General features: G+C 49.6%; 1 protein-coding gene across 2 annotated transcripts in view; it reads left to right on the forward strand.

Annotated features, from left to right (window-relative positions):
* The first annotated feature begins 6,191 nt into the window (after positions 1–6,191).
* Positions 6,192–14,036, forward strand: part of TRIM67 (tripartite motif containing 67) — a 36,102-nt gene continuing 28,257 nt past the window's right edge. For both annotated transcript variants that reach the window (XM_012738203.3, XM_075995457.1), the window contains exon 1: positions 6,192–7,513. In XM_012738203.3, coding sequence (XP_012593657.2) covers positions 6,449–7,513 — 1,065 coding nt within the window. In that variant the 5' untranslated portion in view covers positions 6,192–6,448. The remainder of the gene's footprint in view (positions 7,514–14,036) is intronic.

Below are 14,036 nucleotides of genomic sequence, written 5' to 3' on the forward strand. Positions count from 1 at the left end.
CACACAATATTCCACAACTTTTTTACTCTTATATCTCATGTTCCCACCAAGTAACAAGGAATGTTTACCCCCATAAAGCAGTCTGCGGTTTACAAACCTTAGGGTTTTGCCATTTGTTTTAAAAAGGGCGGCTGCTGGACTTACAGGCACTTCCAAGAACCTGCTAACATCCCATTGATTTCCCGTCTAAGAGAATATTGAGTGGAGACGCGGAGACGTGGCCAAGTGACCGGAGAGCTGCGGCCGGTCAGGGGAAACAGGGAGCCCGCAGGGAGTACATGGCCCATGAGAGCTGGTGGTTGGGGTGAGAGCAGAGGGAGAGGCTGAGCTTAACAGACCAGAGAGGTCAAGCTACAGGCAGAGAAGAGCATCCAAAAATGGAAAGGGCAACACCAGGGAGTACTCAAGGTCAGAATCCAATAGAGACAGTTTGAGGAGCAGAAACATTTCAACATCCAGAGAGGTGATTAAAGTATCTCACTAAATAAGGGGGTCCCCTTAACTGTTTGTGTAAGCAGATGGGTCAGCCAATCTTATCTTCCAAGAGAGGGGGAGGGAGAGAGAGAAGGAAAGAAAGAGGGAAAAGAAGGAAGGAAAAGAAAGGAAATTATGTTTATCCTAAGAGTAGAGGGGCATTTTATGGAACCCAAGGCCATGAACACAGCTGTGTCTCAGAAGTGAGGTTGTGACACCCTCTGGCGTCCTCGTCCCTTCTCTGTCTGCTTTTTTGCTTTATTCTTTACTCTCTGCTTTTGTTTTTTTTCCAGGACCACGATGACTCTCTACGACGGCGTGTTAAAGGCCCATCCAGGTGCTTACTCTGGATTCCAACTCCACGTTCCAGGAAGAAAAGTAACGTATGGGCCCGGTGAGTTGGCTCATGCCAGTAATCCCAACACTTTGGGAGATGGAGGCAGGATTGCTTGAGCCCAGGAGTTGGAGACCAGCCTGAACAAAATAGACCCTCCCCCAGGAGCCCCTCATCTCATCTCTACTACAAAAAAAACAAAACAAAACAACAACAACAAAAAACAATTGCCAGCATGGTAGTACGTGCCTGTGGTCCCAGTTACTCTGGAGGCTGAGGCAGGAGGATCATTTGAGCCCAGGAGTTCCAGGTTACAGTGAACTGTGATCACACCACTGCACTCCAGCATGGACAACAGAGTGAGATCCTGTCTCTTAAAAAAAAAAAAGTGTAAAATGCTATTATAATTCTTAGGTCTGACATTTGTAACCAGGAAGAAGTACATGGAGCCTAAATTGCCTTTCTGGTAATAATATTTAGTTTTCATGCACTATAAAGATACCCTGGGTATATAAACTTTCCTGTAAATTGAAATCAATTTGCTTCATCTGGGGTTTGGCTCTAAAGTCTTTTGCTTGCAAAAAATGCCATGAGGGAAAGGCAGGCTTTCTAAGCCCAGGTCCCCTGACCTGTAGAGAAGATGGGTGTCAGAATGAGAGGATGTGGTCATCATTTGGTATTCAAAAAATTCAAACAGAAGGTTGGCAAGCAGCAATCAAGGATGCTTGAAGGGGAAAGTGGCTAGATTTTATGATTAGTCAATAGCATCAATTTTCTGGAAAAGAGGCCAATGTACACCCTGGAGAGAGTGCTTTGTGCTGCTAGTGATAATTGTTCCTCATTAACTTTGCCACAGAGAAGCTTTGGTGCCCAGTGCATAGATGTTCGTTGTGGTCACTTTCTTTGAGTTAAATGCAAACTACTTTAGACCTATGGTCCCTGGGCTGTATATTTCTGTTAAATTCCCTGCATTCGTTACCTTATAAGAACAAAACAAAGCAAAACCCCAAAAAAGCCCAAACAAAATAAGAAAATTAAACTAAAATATACCATGTAATTAAAAAATTCGTTTTAGAGATTCTTATACTTGAAATTACAGCACCTATTTTAGCTGATAAAGCCTTTAATTCCATTCTACTTCAAGCTTGAAAGTCAAAGGCTTCTGAAGGCAATGCAGACTGACTTCTCACTTGCTGTGTTAGCTGTAGTAAATTATTTAACTTATTTGTGCTTTTTTTGGAGGAGGGGTTATGTTAGTCTGCCTCTAGAGTGTTTCTAGGACACGTAAGTGTAAAAACCATCCTGGATTACTTTATCCAAAAGCAACTCATGATAAATTCTGTTTGTCTCTGCCTTGATGGCAGTGGATTGTGGAGTTTTAACTACTAATGGACGTTCCCATGACTTTAAGTGATTGTAAGATGCACTATCAGTTTAATAAGAAATTTTCAAGGTCGCAATGGGGATAGGAGGAGTATGTGTCAATGGTAGTATATACTTTTTGGTGTTAGCAACATTAAAATGTAAAAATATGTACATCTTTAAATTGAGGAAGTATGATGCCTACTTTCCAGGGTTGTTGGAAGGATTAAATGAGATTTTCATGGGTGAGAATATCATTTCATACTGTTGAGTGTTACAATGCAAATATTATTACTGGCTTTATCCACTGCACAGCCCGGCCTTTAATAATGTACTTTAGTGACTTGAAAAAATTGGAAATGTCATTCAATTTTGGGATCCGATTTCTTCATGAGAGTCATTTTTAAAGAGGGATCTGTGGTTCTTAACAACAGCTAATACACAGAGACTTTAGAACCAGAAGTTCAGTGAATTCTATCCCCAACTTTTATAAGAGGAAAAAAACAGGTTCAGAGAAATAAAATGACTTCTCGATATAACATGGTTCCTGACACAGTTGGGACAGAAAGAGGACTTTTTATAGATGACATTGACAATTATAACTATGGTTATATACAGCGAAGCACTGAAACTAGCTGTGTGACCTCAGCTCAGGCGAAGCAGGTGTAGGACTCCAGTCCCCCAGATGCACAATGCCTTAGCGACAGTACAGTGCAAGGCTAAGCTGATTCAGGTCATAGGATTGAGGCAGGGGGGCTTAAGGGTGTGAAACTTGTCAGAATCAAAATGGAGTCACTAATGTTAAAAAAAAAAAAAAAAACCCTGACAAATAGAGCTGGAGAAGGCCTCGAAGGGAGGGTGCTCATGCATAAATGCCTGCTAACAAAAACTGTCACAAAAGACTCCACAGCCTTGCACAAAGGCCATTGCAACTTTACACACACAAAAATACTTCTTCAAGGACATCTGCCCAACAACTGCCTGTCCAACCTGGGGTCACCCTCGTTATTGATCTTTGTAGCCAAAGGTAATTATTTCAAAACAATTGTTTAACCCTCCTCATGTTTTCCTTTAAAAACCTTTGTCTTTCTTGACCTCCTTGAACACACACATAGCTTACTATGGCATGTGTATTTCCACTGCAATGCTTTCTTCCCAAATAAATATCTTTTTTTGAGAGAGAGAGCCTCTCTCTGTTATTTAGGTTGACAAGGGCATGTGAGAAATGCATATGAGTAGAATCTGATGTACTAGATGGGCTTCCTGCCCATGGGAAAAAAAAATCATGCTCAGCCAGAGTGGAGCTGCTTGAATTGCAAGTCCTTCTGTGCAGGGCAAGAGTTTCATTGCCACCTGACCCCCCTACAAAGCAATTTGCCTTGGTCTGAAAAGGACAAAGCCAAATGGGTCTCAGGCATATGACTGTTGGTCTGGGGCAGCCCTGTTCACAGTAAGAACCATTAAGACTTCCCTTGTAGTCACCAAGAGGTTGGCTGACCTGGAGTGCATGATTACACCGCTGGAGTCACAGAAATGCATCTTTAAGTGCATCCAATTACAGACCTACCTATACCTAGGCGACAGCATCTCTGACCCAACACTGCGGATTCCCTAGCAACTTTCTTGAAGGCTTATCAAAGAGTTGCAAGGCAGGATCTGGCGTATTGTGGCTTTATCTATGCAAGGCAGGTTAGGACAGGGCTGTCACCATGTCCCACCTGGGGCTACTGATGCCTGGTTAAATAGTTGCCCTAGCACCCCCAACCTAGTTGAGGGGGGAGTCAGGTCCATCAATGCTGTGTGATGCTCTAGCTGGCATTAGGCTGGCCTGCTCTTGGACTTTGGGACAAAGTGGAAGCAAGCTGTCCAACGGTGGGCAAAGCTGAACTGAAGACTCAGGGTTTTAAAACAGAAAGTGGACGTGTTGTCTGTGTTTATAATTACCTCATTTAGTTCTTACACCTGTTATTACAATATTCATTTGACAGGTCAGGATCCCAATCTAGGATCAAGCTGCCCAGAGTAGAGCTGTTCACCAGAGTCCTGACTCCCAGGGCTCTAGCCTTACTGCTCTCTGCCAGGGGCGTGTGGCCACGCCTCTCCCCCCCCCCCCCGCGGTCTCCCCGAGGACTGTTCCTATCCCTCTGACCGCAGAGAGCCCTTGCGAAGGCTGCAGCTTTCTCCTGCGTGACCCGGCTGGCCTGCACCGCTCCCTCACCCGGACGAGGCCCACGCCCCGTGGCCATGACCGGCTCAGCTCCTGTCTTTGTTTGGAGTACTGGAGAGACCTGGAAATAGCGGGACGCGTGCCTTCAATATTCATATCGCTGTTAAATAAACGATGTCCTAATTTGTGTCTGTTTCATGCCAGCGTGAAACTTCTGTAGACAGAGCCGGCTGCGCTGCCAGTCCTTCCTTCTGCTCATCCCCGCAGCCTGCCCCCCCAGCCTCCCCGCACCCAGCCTCCCCGCAGCCTGCCCCCCAGCCTCACCGCACCCAGAACCCCCCAGCCTGCCTCCCCGCCCAGCCTCCCCGCCCCCAGCCTCCCTGCAGCCTGCCCCCCAGCCTCACCGCACCCAGCACCTCCCAGTCTGCCTCCCCTTGCCCTGCCTCCCCGCCCCAGCCTCTCTGCAGCCTGCCCCCCACTCAGCCTCCCAGCACCCAGCCTTCCTTACCCTGCCTCCCCGCACCCAGCCCCCAGCATCCTGCCTCCCCGCGCCCTGCCCCGCCCCCCTGCGTCCTGTCTCCCAGCACCCTGACCCACCCCGCGCCCTGCCTCCCCGCCGCAGCGGATCCGACACCCGGGCTCCCGGGGGGCGGCTGTTCCCGCCGCTCGCGGCTGGCGTTGGAGAACGTGGAGGTTTTTTCCATTCATAAAACTGGCATCCCCGCGCGCCGACTTCCCGCCCGCAGCGCAACGCCACGCCCGCGGCGGGCTGGGCCTGGCCGGGCGGTCTCGGTTCCGAGGGCCGGGACCCACCGCGCGCGTTCTCGCGCCCGCCGGGAAGCCCCGAGTGTGACCCGCCGCGCGTCCTCGCCCGGCCTGGGCACCGCACCGACCGGCGCGGAACGCAGAGACAAAATGGCTCGTGGTTCAATTCACGAATAAAACCTCACCCTGTGACTTCAGGCTGGCGACATTTTGTGACTTGCATGTTTTTGCTTTGCCATAGTTTTAGGAAGCGACTGTCCAAGCGGGTGCCTGTCCCTTTCTGAACGGCTGGCGCTGCGGGCCCGGTTTTACCCTGCGTGGCGATGGGCGGGGGCGCGGGAGACGATGGCAGGGGCGGGGCGGGCAGGGCGTTGTGCTAATTCAAGATGCAATTTCCTTCCAAATAATGGCTCGTTATTAACAATGATCCTCTCTGCGAAGCCCTTAGCATTACCCCCGATCCCCCAGCGGCAAGCGGCGAGCGCCCATTCGCCGAGCCCGCGACTCCGCCGTCCCCTCCCCCACCACTCCCCGCTCGGGAAATTACTACTCCGCGGCGCGGGGCGGGGGCGGGGGCGGGGGCGGGGGCGGGAGGGGATTCCCGGCAGCCGCGCTCGCCCTCCCCCGCCGGCGCGGCGTCGCGCGGCCAAGGTCAGGGGCGCCGCAGGAGCCGCCGCCGAGACCCCGGGAAGCGGGTCAGTCGGGCCCCAGCCGCCGAGGAGGGCGGGCGCGGGCTCCGGGCCGGGCCGCACCGAGCACGAGGCCCCGCGGGTGGCGGCCCAGTGGTCCCCGGGCGCTCAGCTCCGGCGCTGCCGCGGGTCGCGGGCGCTGTCCGCCGCCGCTTGGTGCTGATCCCCGCCCCGCCGCGGCCTGCGCCTCTGCCCGGCGGCCGCTCGCCCGGTAGTGGGCGGGGCGGGGGCAAAAGGGAGCCTCGGGGTGTCGCCCACCGGAGCCGAGGGGCTGAAGCGCAAGCTGCGGAACAGCAGCCCGGCCGCTGGTCCTGGCGCGGCGAGGGGCGCGCGCCGCTGCTGATTCATCACCGCGAGCGCCTCGCAGGCCACCGCGAGGGCAGCGGGCCGGCGCCAGACCCCGCCGCAGGTGGAAGCCGCGGGTGCAGGAGCCCCGCGGGCAGGAGGTGAGGACCCCTCCCTTCTCTTGCCCCAGTCATCGCAGGGCGGTGGCCACAGGACAGAGAAAGGGGCGTGCCCCTCGGCGTGAAGTAGTCACGCCCGCGTGATGCCCCCTCCCGCGTGTCACCGGTGCTAAACAGGCGTGTCCTCCTCTGCCCCTGTCGCGAGCCCGGCCAGTCCCCTCCAGCCCCGAGCAGCGCGGGCAGCGGCGCCGCGATGGAGGAAGAGCTCAAGTGCCCCGTGTGCGGATCCCTGTTTCGGGAGCCCATCATCCTACCCTGTTCCCATAACGTCTGCCTGCCTTGCGCCCGCACCATCGCGGTGCAGACCCCGGACGGCGAGCAGCACCTGCCCCAGCCGCTCCTGCTTTCCCGGGGCTCGGGGCTGCCCGCGGGCGCCGCCGCCGCCGCCGCTGCCGCCGCTGCCCCCCTGGACCACGACGCGGCGGCTGGCGCGGCCAGCAGCGGTGCGGGCGGGAGCGCGGCTGGCGGCCTGGGCGGCGGTGCGGCAGGTGGCGGAGACCACGCGGACAAGCTGAGCTTGTACAGCGAGACAGACAGCGGCTATGGGTCCTACACCCCGAGCCTCAAGTCCCCCAACGGGGTTCGCGTGCTGCCTATGGTGCCCGCGCCACCTGGCTCCTCGGCCGCCGCGGCCCGGGGCGCCGCCTGCTCCACGCTGTCCTCGTCCTCAAGCTCCATCACATGCCCGCAGTGCCACCGCAGCGCCTCCCTGGACCACCGCGGCCTGCGCGGCTTCCAGCGCAATCGGCTGCTCGAAGCCATCGTGCAGCGGTACCAGCAGGGCCGCGGGGCCGCGGCGGGGGCGTCCGCAGCCGTGGCCGTGGCCATCTGCCAGTTGTGCGACCGCACCCCTCCAGAGCCGGCCGCCACGCTGTGCGAGCAGTGCGACGTGCTGTACTGCGCTGCCTGCCAGCTCAAGTGCCATCCCTCCCGGGGACCTTTCGCTAAGCATCGCCTGGTGCCGCCGCCGCCGCCCGCGCCCGCGCCAGCGCCCGCGGAGGCAGCCCCTGCGCCCACCGGCGCGGCCCAGGGCGCCCCCGGCGGAGGCAGCGGCTGCAAGAGCCCGGGAGGCGCCGGGGCTGGGGCGGCTGCGGGCAGTGCGGCCCGCAAGTTCCCCACGTGTCCGGAACATGAAATGGAAAACTACAGCATGTACTGCGTGAGCTGCCGAACCCCCGTGTGCTACCTGTGCCTGGAAGAGGGCAGGCACGGCAAGCACGAGGTGAAGCCGCTGGGGGCCATGTGGAAACAGCACAAGGTGAGCGCCTGCTGGGCAGGACCTGGGAGCGGGGGTGCCAAGGAAGAGGGTGCGAGGAGAAAACTTCTTGGCCTCTTCCTTGGGGAGTTGGCAGAGAGAGGGTCGGCCAGGAGTTACTCATTCTTTCATCCATTCCATCCATTAGTCATTTGACAAACACTTAATGAACTCCAGGTCCTCTGAGCTGGACGTTGAAGATGAAAAGGGTATGGGGAAATGACTTACTAGCTCCCCTCTCACCAGAGATTTTATGACTCTACACAAAGGGCCCCGAAAACGCAGGCGCAGGTCTCTTTCGCTCCCAACATCTTACTAATAAGTTATCCTGAGGGCTCCTTTCTATGTAAGGCAGGCAGAACCCCCTCTTCCCTCTGCCAGCAACTTACGGCTGACAATGTGGCCTTGTATCTGATACTGAGAAAAAGAGAGAAGCCATCAAACTCCCGTTAGGTCTCTGATCAGACCCAACACAAGGCTGAGGTCAGTTTTTCTAACTGACGTTGAGCAGCTCGGCTCACTGCCTCCAGGGATCACTGAGACAGGCCTGACAGAGTTAGAATCCCCAGTTAGGGACCCCCTACCTGCACCTGCACATTCAGACACCATCACACACTGTGCGCTTTCCAATAAACTTGCAGCCCAGCCAGAAATATGCATTTGGGTTGAGGAGGAGAGACACAAGAAAATAAAGCAATTTTCCAAGGCTATCTTGTGTCATTCAACTGGAAACAGGCAAAAAGAGGAGCTCACGTGAGAAGAGGAAAAGAAGAGACTGACATACTAAGCTCTCCTATATAGATTTGTTGTTCATATATAGTTACCGTATATAGTTTCAACTGCTACAATGAACATATGTTGTTATTATAGTTTAACATTTTAAAATTAAAAATTAGAAAAAAGGGGGAACACTTTAGAAATCCAGCTTTGAGAGGAAAATTTGCATAGTAGATAGGAAGAGAAATTTGGAGTCAAATCCCTACTTCTAGAGCAGGTTCAGTGGGGGCCAATTTGCACAACCCACCCCAGCCCCTCCCATATATTTGGCAATGTCTGGAGACATTTTTGGTTGTCACACCCAGGGGAGTGCCACTGGCATCTAGTGTATAGAAAGCAGGGAGGCTGCTAAACCTCCACAATGCACAGAAAAACTTCACAAAGCAATTATCCAATCCCAAATGTCAGGGTGCCTCTGGTGAGAAACTCTGTACAGTTGCACAGACCTGGATCCAAATCTTAGGGCTTGTAATTTACGAGCTGTGTGATTTGGGGCACAATTTTAACGCCATCGAAAATAATATCTGACTCAGATAATTGTGGTAAGGATTAAGTATATTTCTGTATGTTTACCTTCTAGCACAGTACCTTAAATGGTATTAACAAATAACATTAAATGTTAGTTATTATTTGTATAATCCTAACTCTGAAAACCAATGGACTTGCAAAAATCTATAGGATAGCAGCAAAAAGTGCTTATCTGGACTCATTGACTTGGTTACCTGGAGAAAACATGAGCTGGCAACTTTTGATATTGTTTATGCTGAGTCTACAATAGCTTTGAGCTGAATCAGAATGTCTGCCTTGAATTAGTTGTCATTCCTGTGACATTTTGTTGCCTATTGCTTCACGATAATTGTAGCTGCCTTACTTATTTCATCTTTTAAGTGAATAGACATCATTTTATAAATAAATCACAGCAAAGAGGCTGTGATCAATTACCAAGACAAGAAGTATAGGTTCTGTATCTCCCATTCAGCCTTCACAAACTTAAATTTTCACAGCCTAGAGGGCCCAAACTAATTCCAGGTGTTGCCACGCGTATGTTCAGAATTAAAGAAGTGTGGAAACCAAAGATATTAATAGTTGAGAATTTGCCATCATAAGAGGAATTAAGTGTCTTACATGGAAAAGTGAGTTGGATAATGAGCTACGGTTTCAAGAACCAAGGTCAGGGAGGGAAAATTGTTGGTCATCCCTGGCTTGGTATCAACAGCAGTTTTATAAAAACGTGCATCCTCAACCAACAATGCAAAGTTCTGAGGAGATATAAGAAGCACATGTGATACATGATCCATCCAGTGTGCATGGTAACCTGTGGGGATAGGACTACGTAGGATCTAGTGTCGCAGTTTTTGTCTGGTGATGCTGCTTCAGGGAACTAAGACATCCTCCCCAATCCAGAAGGAAAACTCTGAGATGCTTTTGTGAACGCCTATTTTCAAGAATGAATAGAGGCTCTGCTGTTCTCTTTCAGCAGGTACTGTTGTCTTCTAAAGAAAGGGAAATTATGGAGTGCTTAGTATGAGCATCTCAACTCGGGGCTGGTGATCAAAAGAAAAGATAAACGAGAAAGCCTAGGTTAGACACGTGGTCTTGCTTTGTGGCTGGGCACCCAGCCCACTACATCAGCTGTGTGGTGGCTACCTTCCAAAGACAACCTAGAACACTCCATTTCAGACTCCCATTCTTGGCAATTTAAGTTCTTCAGTAAAACTTTAAATCTCTGGAATTTTCTTTTTGTTGTTATTATCTAAAAATCCCAGAATCATGGCACAGCCTCACTGCACTCCCAGAGCTATTAATAGAATTGGGACAGCAACATTCTTGTTACTGGAGAAGCCTTCATCAAAGCCTTGCTTTCATTCCTCTCTGGTGTGACTGCAACTTGCCTTTTGATTAGAGACTCTTTGGTAAAGAGACATATATGTGACACTAGAATCTATTTTAAAGCAAGATTTACCATCACCTTTTAAAAACAGTGTAAAAAAAAAAAAACTGTAGATCTTCGTTAAACACGTTTTTGTATGCTTCTTCTCCTGGGAGAAGATGAACCTGAATTTCAAAGAACTTCTGATGTGAAGTTTTGTGTGTCGTGAAAAATAGGACAGGGAAAGGTAGCTTTCCCGGAGAGAGTTCGTCTTTTTTGTAGCTTGATTATGGAGTTTTGTGTTTTCCCAAAGCCAGGGGGAAAGGGTCACTATGGGTCATAGCTCTTCCTTAGCATGATGTGTCTACCACACAATGTCAATGCCAGTAACTCCCGCTTCAGAGGTGACTCTGATCTGCTGGATACAGATGGTCGGCCCCGAATTAACATGGGTAGAAGTTGCTCCTTGAGCTGAGGTTATGGAATGCTAGCAAAGCCCTTCTTCAGGAGTTGAGAGCCAGGGAGAATAGAAGATGAGTGAAAAGAAAATCTCGCTGCTGTCTCAGAATTACTACTGCTCCCTGTGAGCCAGCACCCCCAGCAGAGCAAGGAGGGCTGTGACAGTGTGGCCTGGAAAACTCAGGAAAGGCTCGAATTCCGCTCATTTCCAAGTCTTGAGGGTCTGCCAAAGGGCAGATGGCTTCCCAGCACCCTGTCTGACCTTATTTTATAAAGAGGTATTTTAGCCTTTAAAGTCTCAGAGGAAAGACCTCCTGCATTAAAAGAGTAACGCATAAACGACAAAGGCAGAAATGAAATGGTAGCTGCACTGTGATCATAGGTATATATATTTTTTAAGTTGTTTTAATTTATAATTTTTTTTTTTTTGAGACAGAGTCTCGCTCTGTTGCCTGGGCTAGAGTGGTGTTAGACTAGCTCACAGCAACCTCAAACCCCTGGGCATAAGCAATCCTTCTGCCTCAGCGTCCCTCCCCAGTAGCTGGGACTACAGGCATGCGCCACCATGCCCGACAAATTTTTCTATATATTTTTAGTTGTCCAGCTAATTTCTTTCTATTATTAGTAGAGACGGGGTCTTGCTCTTGCTCAGGCTGGTCTCGAACTCCTGACCTCAAGCGATCCTCCCTCCTCGGCTTCCCAGAGTGCTAGGATTACAGGCGTGAGCCACCTCACCTGGCCAATTTTAAATATTTTTAGAGATGGAGTCTCTCTATGTTGCCCAGACTGGCCTCGAACTTCTGGGCTCAAGCCATCCTCCCACCTCAGCTTCCTGAGTAGCTGGGACAACAGGAGCACACCACCATGTCTGGCTCTACATATTTTAATATTTGCAGTTTCTTTCAAAACACTTTTTTACCTTAACAACTAATAAATACTCATTGTTAAAAATTGGAATTATAGATGTAGAAATGTAGAAATTAAATATTATTCCCAGGTCGGGCAGGAGTTCGAGACCATCCTGAGCAAGAGCAAGATCCTATCTCTATTAAAAATAGAAAGAAATTAGCTGAATAACTAAAAATATATAGAAAAAATTAGCGGCGATGGTGGCACATGCCTGTAGTTCCAGCTACTAGGGAGGCTGAGGCAGAAGGATTGCTTGAGCCCAGGAGTTTGAGGTTGCTGTGAACTAGGCTAATGTCACTCTAGTCCAGGCAACAGAGCAAGAGTCTGTTTCCAAAAATAAAAATTAAAAAATAAAATAAATATCATTCCCAAATGCCAATTTGCAGAGAAGACATTTTTAATACTTTGGAGTTTTTCCTTCTAAAATTCTATTGCACACTTGTTTTGAAACTGCCTTTTTTCCTTTCATAATATAATATAAATATCTTTGCTGACAATATACATCTGATGGCTGCATGCCATTCTGTCACTATTTAATTAACTCCCTAATGCCAAACTTTACATTGATTTAAGTCTTTTGCTATTACAAACATTTTTCTAGGTAAATCTATGCCTATACTCTTAATTATTTCCTCAGGTTAGTTAAACCTCTAGATATGGAATTGCTGTATCAAGGATACCTGACTTTAAGATATCTAATTAATGTTTCCAAATAATCTCCCATAAAGATGATACCTGTTTTTTCCCAGTAGCAAAATTATACAAATAATGAAAAATACACGTGGATGGGGACCATTAGAAGTAGTAATAAGGTGGATTGTCTTGTTTCTAGTAATTACTGTTTGCTATATTGATTGCATTATTGTTAGAACTATTTTTTGAAAGAGGATCACAAATATCCAGATTTTTATAGTTTTAACTACTATTTAGGGATTTGCCTTCCCTCAAAAATTGATTTAACATGTACGGCTATTACACACTATCCCCTCTTGGGGTTTAAGGCCCATGAAAAGACAAAGCCTTGAGGGTCCACCTGAGCACTGTGGAGTGGGGTTGGGTGGGCAAAGGGAGTTAGGTAGAGAGATTTGCTTGGCCAAGCTCTAGGAGGTCTGACGTCTGCAACTCCGTGGCTGACTGCTGCATTCCAGCTGCCAAGTGTTTACAGAGTCCAAGCTGAACAGAAATCTGCCAGGGCTCTCAGAGCATGTGGCATGGGAATGTGCTCATTCTGAGTGGAAGCCTGAATCTTTGAGAAGTCCAATCTTTCACCAACTCTGAAGTTCTGGGAAAAGAAGTGCCTAGGCTGGCTTCTGTTCCATCTGTCCCAAATTGGCTAAGAACCAATGGCGGATCTGCTCAGAGCCCTGGGAAGAGAAGCCAGCACCCATCCCCAGAGGCTGCAAAGCCTTACTACCATCTCTGTGTCAGCCTCTCCACTGTCTCCAAACCTCCCTGGCTGTAGCCCTGGCCTATGCTGAGGTTTCATTCCAAGCAGGTCAGTCATTCAGGTACAGCAATTACGAAGAACACTTACGTTACACCCTTTGAAATGCTTTTTTCTTTTTGTTTTTTAGAAACGTGCTTTCCTTATCACTCCACACATCTGGGAAACAAAAAGTGGGTTTGAGGGAAAAAAAAGGCAAGCATCCCAAAACTTGAATTTTTGAGCTTGTAACTCAGTGTGGTCCGCTGGCCTGCAGAATCAGCATCTTCCAGGAGCTCATTGGAAATGCAGAATTTTAAATCCTACAACACTTCTACTGACTTAGGGTTTGCATGTTAGCAAGATCATGGGTGATTTGCATGTACTTTAAGGTTTGAAAAACCCTAATGAGACCACTTTTGGGGGCCCAGGGTGGTGGGCCCATGATGTTCACTGCAAGTCACCTGAAAAGTGGGTGTGTCCCCCCAGTAAATGGGCTCTAGGGGTGTCTCTGAACTGTGAACTAGATTGCCCTGGGTACCAACCTGGATCTTTAGGTTAAGCAAATTCTGGGTGCTGGGAGACCATATGGTGCTCAGAAACCACCTGATGCAGAAATGGGCAGGAGTATCTGAGAGCTGGGAAGTATCTGCAAACCTACGTGAGCCTCCTGAGTTAGAGTCTGGAATGGAATGGAATGGAATTCTAGACAAATGCTTTTTGCTGCTTTCCTGGGATTGAAAAGAAACTTATTTACTATTTGTACCTTGAATTTTATTTTAGTTTGTGTCTTAGTTCTATAAAGCAGCAAAGAGAGTACTTTATCCACTCTTTTATTTTCCCCTAGAGATAAGGGACGAGGTCTTGTCCAGGCTGGAGTGCAGTGGCATTATCGTAGCTCACTGCGGCCTCCGACTCTTGGGCTCGAGCGATCCTCCCATCTCAGCCTCCCCAGTTAGCTAGGACTATGGGCGTGTACCACCACGCCCAGCTAATTTAAAAATTTTTTATAGAGATGGAGTCTCACCATGTTGCCCAGGCTGGTCTTGAACTGCTGGCCTCAGGCAATCCTCTTACTTTGGCCTCCC

The sequence above is a fragment of the Microcebus murinus genome, chromosome 19, assembly GCF_040939455.1.
Source record: "Microcebus murinus isolate Inina chromosome 19, M.murinus_Inina_mat1.0, whole genome shotgun sequence".
NCBI classification, from domain to species: domain Eukaryota; kingdom Metazoa; phylum Chordata; class Mammalia; order Primates; family Cheirogaleidae; genus Microcebus; species Microcebus murinus.